The 8,993-nt window shown below is 34.4% G+C and overlaps 2 protein-coding genes across 4 annotated transcripts; one reads left to right on the top strand and one right to left on the bottom strand.

The window, feature by feature from the left end:
* The first annotated feature begins 375 nt into the window (after positions 1–375).
* LOC110736577 (hydrophobic protein RCI2B) lies at positions 376–2,546 on the top strand. The gene is made up of 3 exons (XM_021916832.1): positions 376–555; positions 1,437–1,534; positions 2,302–2,546. The coding sequence occupies exons 1-2, from the start codon at positions 475–477 to the stop codon at positions 1,518–1,520; spliced, it is 165 nt and encodes a 54-aa protein (XP_021772524.1). The 5' UTR covers positions 376–474; the 3' UTR covers positions 1,521–1,534; positions 2,302–2,546.
* Positions 2,415–7,982, bottom strand: LOC110736576 (anaphase-promoting complex subunit 11). Of its 3 annotated transcripts, XR_002514254.1 has the most exons (5): positions 7,773–7,982; positions 7,250–7,339; positions 5,437–5,585; positions 3,951–4,145; positions 2,415–3,704 (listed from the first exon to the last, which is right to left on the bottom strand). XR_002514254.1 is itself a non-coding variant. In XM_021916830.1 (4 exons), exons 3-4 carry the CDS (start codon positions 5,573–5,575, stop codon positions 4,030–4,032), a joined length of 255 nt encoding a protein of 84 aa, XP_021772522.1. In that variant the 5' UTR covers positions 5,576–5,585; positions 7,250–7,339; positions 7,773–7,982; the 3' UTR covers positions 2,415–4,029. The 3 variants fall into 3 exon arrangements, 2 of the variants coding, with proteins under 2 accessions (XP_021772522.1, XP_021772523.1); XM_021916830.1 differs by having other exon boundaries at positions 2,415–4,145; XM_021916831.1 differs by lacking the exon at positions 7,250–7,339 and having other exon boundaries at positions 2,415–4,145; positions 7,773–7,981.
* Positions 7,983–8,993: the final 1,011 nt, after the last annotated feature.

Here is an 8,993-nt window from a genome sequence, read left to right as displayed (position 1 = left end):
AATTAGCAATCAGATTCTTTTTGTATACCATTGGAGATGCTCTGATGTCTACAGCAACTTTGCAAGTGTTCTACTCCGTAATCCTTTAAAAAAAAAAAAAAATTCATTGCAAAGTGAATTTTATAGTACTGTAGATAAAATTGATCAGCAACAATGAAAAGAATTAAGTGTTGAATTTTTTTTTTTTTTTTTTTTGGCAAATATGTAGGATCTACCAACCAATTGGCCGACATAGTTTATTAATATAAAAAAAACTCCAAATTTTGTAAAGGGATAACGGTTTAAAGCCCCTTTACTTAACAGTGTCAAACCTAGTTGGACAAATGAGCTGTAGACACGTGGTACAGTCAGTTTTTCACTATATATACACTCTAGAGACATTGAGATACTTGTACCAAATATCATTTTTCATTATTATACTTCTATTATTATTAAGTCTCTTACTCAAAACTCTCTCAATTTCCAAATCCAAAAATGAGTACAGCAACTTTCATCGACGTCATTCTTGCCATCATTCTGCCTCCTCTTGGTGTTTTCTTGAAGTTTGGCTGCCAGGTATATATATTTTTCGCACCTATTTTAATTTGTTACGCTCTATTCTTTTTCCCTTATTGTTTCGTAAATTGTTTTAAATCAATTAGGTGTATAAATAATGGATTTTGTTTATAACCAAAAATTTGAGGAATTAATTGTCTTCGATACATGACATTTTTTTTGGTCAATATTCAATAAGGCTCCAAAATTCTTCTTTAATAATTTTTATGTGATTAGTATTAAGACATACTTTCAAAAAATTATGTGTGTATTGATCGTAATTTTTTAACTATGTCTTGGTGGTTTAGAGATAAAGGAGGTTATGACTATAAAAAATGGGATTTTAACTTATCTTAGAAGATATCATTTTTCTTTTTTTTATTGGAAAGGAAGAATTCAAAGAAGTAGGTGTTGTAGTGATCTATGAAGTAATTAGGATTTTTTAATAATACGATACTTGTCTTTAAAATTATACGAAGTGCTAGGTTTAACGTTTTGTGGTGTTGAACAATTTTAAAAGCCCTTCAATTTCAATACGTTCTTAAATTTTTAAAGATAAAAATACGTAATTAATAAATTATTAATCAATTCGAAAAGAAAGAGTTTTTAAGGGGCATGAAATCAAAAACCAATGTAAAAGAAAAAGATACGTGGCACTCTATCAAAATTTCATGTTATTTAATATGAGTGCTCCGTAGTACTCGTATATATGTGATTCATTTGAATCCTTCAAAAGAATAATGAATACCGAGTAATTGTTTGTTTGATTGAATTTTTTTTATTTTTTGACGGGGGGTAATTATTTGTTTGATTAATGGTTAGAAAATTAAATGATTTTGTGAAAATATTTGGCTAAGCCAAAACTAATATTATACAAGTATTTATTCGATTGATATGAACAGGTTGAGTTTTGGATCTGTTTGGTGCTGACGTTATTGGGGTACCTCCCTGGAATTCTTTATGCACTCTATGTCATCCTCAGATGATCTCTTCACTCCTTGTACGTGTTTCATTTCCTCTTCTAGTCAATTACGCTTTTTTTTACTTGTATAATACTTTGGACAAAATGCATATAATATGATTTAAATGTTAAGCAAAATATAGTATACATACAATACTTTCAAACTATCAACTTTTTATAAATATTTAACATATTCTTGTTGCGATATTATTAGAATAGAGGAAGTATAATACAAATATACAATTTGTAATACATCATATACAATTTGACCGCACATCTTATTTGACTTCCCATTAATGGTTAGTTCATCAACCGTACCAAAGAATCCCCAAGTATCTGAAAACATTGTTTATTAACATTATAAATTATAATGTTTCCAAAAAAACAATTATAAATTATAATACATGATTTCTGCCTATACCGACATAAGCACCTGATAATAAGTATTGGCCACTAGTGCGAGGGATTTATTTGATGATTATAAATCATTTAGTTGGACCACTTTTTATATTGGAAAAAAACCAAAATAAGACAAGTAATAATAAAAACAAAATTGTAACACGCTACATACAAGATAAGTAGGGTTATGACTTTGAAAGAAAATGCAGAAAAAATAGGTGTTACTTAAGCATGTTATTAAATAACTATAAGTATCTTACGCGTTCATTGGTGCAACCATCTTACAACCCCGAAGTAATAGAAGACATTTTTATAATAAGATGTAGCTTTTGTCACGTTTTTCTTATTAACTTAATAATGCTTCTAGTTGAACATACATTGACAAGAGGACTTTTGTTTTTGAGCAGAAATGGTGTGAAGGATGCTCGTTGTCGTTGATGATGAGTATGCAGCAGAAATTTCTTGTTTAGTTTGATTGGTTATTCATTGAATCGGCCTTGTTTTCACTTTCAATAGTACCTTTTTTTTTTTTTTTTTTTTTTTATAATGTATGAAATTGTTCGCCGTTGATTTGCTACATGGATTTCTTGATGAAATTAAAGTGAAAATTGCTGATTATGAAATGGTACTTTTATGTATCTACTAGTGTCTAGTTATGTTTGTCTAGTCTTGATTTTTTAATTATTGGCACAAAAGTTGGCCAATTGAAACCTGTATGAAAATTGATTTTATGAAAATTGATTTTTGATCATATGGGAAAATCTTAAAATCCCCATAATTTTAAACGAAGTAGCTTCACTAAATCTACTAGAATATCATGGACCATCTCAACCAAAAGCTTAAGCTAATGGTTAAGGCCCAGAAAAAGGCATGAATATTTTATACTCTATCACGCTCCCTAACACGAGAGCCCATTGGGCTTGAAGTGTGAATACAGCATAGACCCTTTTCATACCCAGCGCTTAATATTCCACTTAGGTGAGGGTGGATGAGATTCGAACCCGTGATTTTTATATCACGTTGGCTCTGAAACCATGATAGACCATCTAAACCAAAAGCTTAAACTAATGGTTGAGGCCCGTGAATATGTTTCATACTCTATTGTAGAAGTATCAACTTACAGTTAGTACAAAGTTTGAATCAGTCCCTCGAATCTAATTTTCTCTAATTGTAATCGGTCACCTTCCCAAATCATAGCAGTTGGTTATGTCCTTGCTCATTTTGAAACTGTCTAAAGGTTTCATTTGAGGCAGCTATGACTGGTATGGTAGATAGAATCGATCTCAGGTATCATCCTCAAGCCTAAACAACTAAACATATTATCATCCAAGAGATCAAGACGGGTCTAGGATTATTTAGTATCTCAGCCATCTACCCCCACCCAAACTAATTCTATCAGTCGAAGATGCTACGAGTACAGGTAAGTAGTATCTCAGGATCATACAACAAGAACCTCATCAAGTCACCATGTATCACCAACAAGAACCAGAAACATGTATATCACCATCAAATCACAAAAATAACAACAAAAAATTGCTTGTCACGTTATATTCTTCCCTGTACAGAAAAGACAGAAAGAGAGGAAAAAACCAAAACAATCTATACAAAAATAGAGAAAAGGACCCATATGACCATAGTAGTATACTTGTTCACAGCATTTACAGGTACAATTCCTCATCTACATGGATTGAAAGAGACTGCGCTCCAATTTTTGACACTTAAGTTCCAATTACAGCTCAAATTGATTTTGATTTTGATTTTGATTTTCCATCGCTCCATCATGCCACTTGGCTCCTCGTGAATCATGAAACTATAAGTAATTTAATCATGATCAACAAAAAAAAAAATGTGCAAACTAATATGATGACCTGTAAATTCAATCATCTACCAAGTTCAATCATGTCATTACACCAAGTTAAAGAGAAGTTTTGGAATAGCTAACTGAAGCAAAGTTTGTGAGTTGTTCCACAAAATAGGATATAATACCAACCACTTGTATCAAACGAGATTGAAGCTGAAACAGATATCGCCACATAAGATAGGTTAAGAGTTATACCATAGTCAGTTAGTCACTGCAATAACATGCCAATTTCCACCAGATGGTGATAATTGAGAAAGAACAGGTGAAGAAATGATCAGTCCTTAAAATGCCATTCCCGACGACACATAGGACAATGAGCTTGAGAAGTTTGAGAATTCACCCACTTCAAGATGCAATGTAGATGAAAAGCATGGTTGCATTGCCCCCAAACTGCAACCATTAAACATCATTAGTTTCGCCCAACCTCATAATTGTAAAATTTCAAGATAAGGACACACAAGGACGCCACTCAAGCCAAAACACTTCACAAAATAGTGAAATTCACACACACAAACACACTGTCTATCTGTTCCCTGTGCTAGTTGAGGAAGTATAAACAGTCCATGGTAAATCCATGCACACATGTAAAATATTAGACACCTCAGAACACAAGCACAATTAGGCTCTTTTTGTGTTCACAGAAACAAACAGAATGCTTTACAAAGTTTAACGCAAAAGCAGTTGATGGTGGGTTCAAGTCCTCAACTGGAACTTCAAATCGTCTAGAGCTCTGGGCATCAAAGTTTGATTTTCTTCTAATTAGCCCTCTGATATGGACAAATTCCTCCTGGTGAACACCTATAGCATTGGTCACAATTGATCCCAATTGTTATCCTCAGCATGGGAAGGGATCCTCGTACTTACAGTTCTCTCTCCATAATGGAGATGGCTTGTTCTATTTCTGAAAGTGATAGCGAGAAGAGAGGTTGATAAAGGACAAAAGCATAGCAGTTGACAAAAAGGCAACCAATCCATGCCAATACCATTTTGGTTTTGCCAACCAACCTGGTACTATATCATCACCATATACATCATTTGGCATAGATTGTATTCTGATTTCTGATTTAAAATCCAGAAGATCCTGAGATCAGAGGAAAAGATCATAAGATGACAAGTGACCTATGCCATATGAGCATACTAGATGAATAGGGTTTAGGTTGCACGGATCAACTTCAGAGGAGTTGTTTTCCAGTTAATCAGCAGCCTGCTACTATTTAAATAACTTAACCAGTTAACCCAGATGAGCAATGTCATTTTCACCACATTTCATCTTCATTCCCACTATCCACCACCAAATTGCATGATTCAGACCAACATTACCATATACATTTCAGATCTCAATGTATCACTATCAATTTTTATTTTTTTCTCCTATAGAGTACAGGCTCTATTTCAGTACTGCAAACACATACTTGAATCTCACCAGAAGAGTGTGCTGTCATATTTAAAAGACAAAACACCTGGAATACTAGATGTTAAGTGGATTTTATTGAGCAAATTTCCTACTCTGAATAAAAAGATTGCCAAAACACTAGATCAGGCGCACTGATGTCTATATACGCATAATGCACTCGATCAGCATATCTATTTGCACTTTAACCATTCAACAGGACAATTAGAAAATCACTCAGGTATCAAAAGAAGTCAAAGTTTACAAAAAAATAAAAAGAAAGTCACATACTTAATGGGCAGTCATCACCAGGTAGTTTGCAATCTGGACAACAACCATCAAAGGCCATTCTACATATTCCGCATGTTTCATCCTGGGCATCCCAGGTCCATGAAGCTACAGCATGCCATTGTAAAATGTTAACTTTCATCCTCTTTACTCTGGGAAGAAGCAAAAACTCAGAATAGTTAGCATAGTGTGCAACTAACATCGTTACATAGTAAAGCAGACTATAAGCATAAATTATAGTTGAATAAAATCAAGAGATTTTCCAACCACCAATCAAGTTGATGGTCAGTCTCGCAGTAAATATAAACAAAAGGCAGACACTAATCATATAGTGCTTCAATTGCCAAATACACACGAGTAATTTGGGAGCATCATAAAGGCAAAATATGCTTTCTTTAAATTGCTGTTCAATATTCGGGGGGTATTAGTCATACAGCAATTTAAAGAAAGCATATACGACTAATACCCCCAAATTCCTACATTTCTAGTGTAACAAATCAATGACAATGGAAGTAACAGTCTTCTGGGTATGTCTAAAAAAAAAGGTCCCAACATTTTTTTCTCATGATAAACCATTTCCGCACAAACCCACGTAATGATATAAAGTACTACAATGTCAGCATCAAAAGTCCAAGTCCAACTAAATCATAATAATACATCTAATGAACTTAATGCTACAACAAGTCATAGAGTCAATGATTGACGAATAAGTCAATTACTCACTAGTACAGCGAACTATATTGATAACAAAAATAAATGTCAGCAACTTATAGTCAAAAATCACAATCATGATTTTTCTAAACTTCAAATAATATTTTCCCTCCATTAGATTTTACAACACCAAACAATCCATTGCCACCAACACCTGCATCAAATGAAGCATTTAGAAATCAAGATGATGGGCACACATAAGTGACATAACTACAATGCAACTACACGCTATGCCCATAGTGGCGGATTCAGGATTTGATTAATAGGTTGTCCCATCATCGTCCATCGACGGCATATAATATCAAAAAATAGTCAAAGCTTGTATAATGAACAAAAGAAAAATACTTTTGATTAATAGGTAGATCATTTTGTGGAGGAGGAGTATCATTTTGAGGAGGAGGAGGATTTAGAGTAGGCACTTTTTCAGTAAAAAAACTTGAAATATCTTGAGTTGTTTTTCTTTTCATTCTGAAATTGAAGTTAAAGGTTGAATTAGATAAATCAATCTAAATGTTTAACTTATTCAAATTTCCCACAATGATAACAAACAAAAAAACTACTTTGCACCATGATAAAGATGTAAAAGCTTGTTATTTCAACACAATTCCTTTAATTTTGGGCCGAAGGAAATACATAACATTTCTATTAATCCAACTATCACAGAAATATCATACAATCAAAAACAGAATTAATGAACATCAATTTGAAAAGAAATCCAAATTCAACAAAGCCAAAAATAATAGCAATTTTAAGTTCAATAAACATGTTGCAAATTAATTTTCCTCACTGAACAAGCAAATTAATGAAACAATTCCCCACCCAGCCCGATAGCCACCCCCCAGCCCAGCCCCGACAGCCACCCCCTCCCCCTGCACCAACACCGAAACCACCCTCCTGCAACACATTACACATTAGCAACCAAAATTGACTCAATTATCAAACTAGACTCCAAGAATTACGTTAAATTCTTCGAGTATCTATAACCAATAGTTCAATTATCCAACTTCGAAGCCCTAAATTGAGTATATACTGACAATTAATTACACGATTAACACTAGATTGTCAAAATAAATATTAGATGATTAAAGAAAAAGAAGCATCTAACCTTAGAGACTGCTTCAATGGAGGAGAGAAAGCTCAGAAAGTCAGGAGCCGGTTCAATGGAGAATTTCGAGTACGCTTGACAAACCAAACCCTGCAACACATTAGCAGTGGCGGGCGGGTGAGTAACATTCGCTTTCTCTGTACCTCGTTCACTTAGTCTATATGATTAAGACATGCAAGTCTTACTATGAATACTATTTGATAGAAAGGAAAGGAGGACTCATTGCAAGCCAAGGCCAAGAAGCAGAAGACGGTAGGTAGTACGGCCCTGCTAAATGCCTAAGGGAGCACCAACTGCGGTTATTCCCCCAAGAGCGGAAATGGCATAGATTCAACCAAAATTGACTCAATTATTAAACTAGACTCCAAAAGTTACGTTAAATTCTTCGAGTATCTATGACCGATAGTTCAATTATCCAACTTCGAAGAACCCTATATTGAGTATATACTGACAATTAAATACACGATTAACACTAGATTGTCAAAATTAATATTAGATGATTAAAGAAAAAGAAGCATCTAACCTTAGAGACTGCTTCAATGGAGGAGAGAAAGCTCAGAAGCCCCTTCAATGGAGAATTTCGAGTACGCTTCAATGGAGGAGAGAGAGAGGAAGGAGTACCGTGAAATAGATCTAAAGGGGAAAAAAGAAAAATAACATTAGTAATAAATTTTGGGGGTACTAAACTTCATCGTTATTTATCGCCTGTATTTTTATATGAACCCCCTTAACTAACTCATACTTAAATAAACTAACTCATACTTAAATAATTCTTCAATCTTCTCTCTTTTACTTTCACTTTTACTTTTCTCTCTCTTCACCTTAAAAATTTCATCCACAACCACCACCAAGCAAACCACCACAATTCCGTCACCACCAAGCAAAGCCACTACAATTCCGTCGCCACCAAGGGTTGCGACCGGCTATAAGGGACGATGTCAAGAAATCGAAAAGGTAAGAGGGTTGGCGATCAGGTACTTGTTTTACTTTTTTTTTTTTTAAATACAGTCGTTTCAGACGAACGCCTGAAATTTTAGAATGTTCCACGGAAGGAACACCTGAAATTTTAGAATCTCCCCCGGAACATTCTAAAATTCCAGGCATTTCCCCCCATAACATTCTAAAATTTCAGGCGTTTCCCCCCTTGAACGCCTGAAATTTTAGAACGTTCCAAGGGTGATTCTAAAATTTAAGGCGTTTCTTCTATGATTACGAAATAAAAAAATTAAATTTTTTTTTTAAAAAAAACGACAAAAATTCAGAGCATTCACCGACTCCGTATGCTCCGACGACCTTTCCAGTGGCGTCGTTTCTTCCTTAAACTCGTCCATTCACCGTTTTGCGCTAATTGGTGAAGGGTAAAGCAATTTTTTTAAAAACAAAATATGACGTGGTAGCTGTTCATAGGTGATGGTTGTTTGGTGGTTTGTGGGGTAACAAGTTAGATAGTGGTTAAAGAAAGTGAAAGTGAAATAGGGTACATTTTGTATGGGGGCATGTTTATAAAGTCATGTTAAAATACGGGCGTTACCCGGTAAATACTGGACGTGTTTTAGCAATTCACTAAATTTTTTAGTTTTTATTAATTTTTTTTTAAAAAAAAAAAATAGTGTGTCCTGGGACCTACAATGACTACATGTGGGTCCGCCAATAAATACCCAGCACCCCCACAGCTTCACACACGCACACCAGCACCTGACCCCCGACTGCAAACACATATGTTGCACACCAGTAGAATCAACAG

Source organism: Chenopodium quinoa, unplaced genomic scaffold, assembly GCF_001683475.1.
Source record: "Chenopodium quinoa cultivar QQ74 unplaced genomic scaffold, ASM168347v1, whole genome shotgun sequence".
Classification (NCBI taxonomy): domain Eukaryota; kingdom Viridiplantae; phylum Streptophyta; class Magnoliopsida; order Caryophyllales; family Amaranthaceae; genus Chenopodium; species Chenopodium quinoa.
Note: the sequence above shows the minus strand (reverse complement) of the source record. Positions and strands in the feature narration are given on the sequence as shown.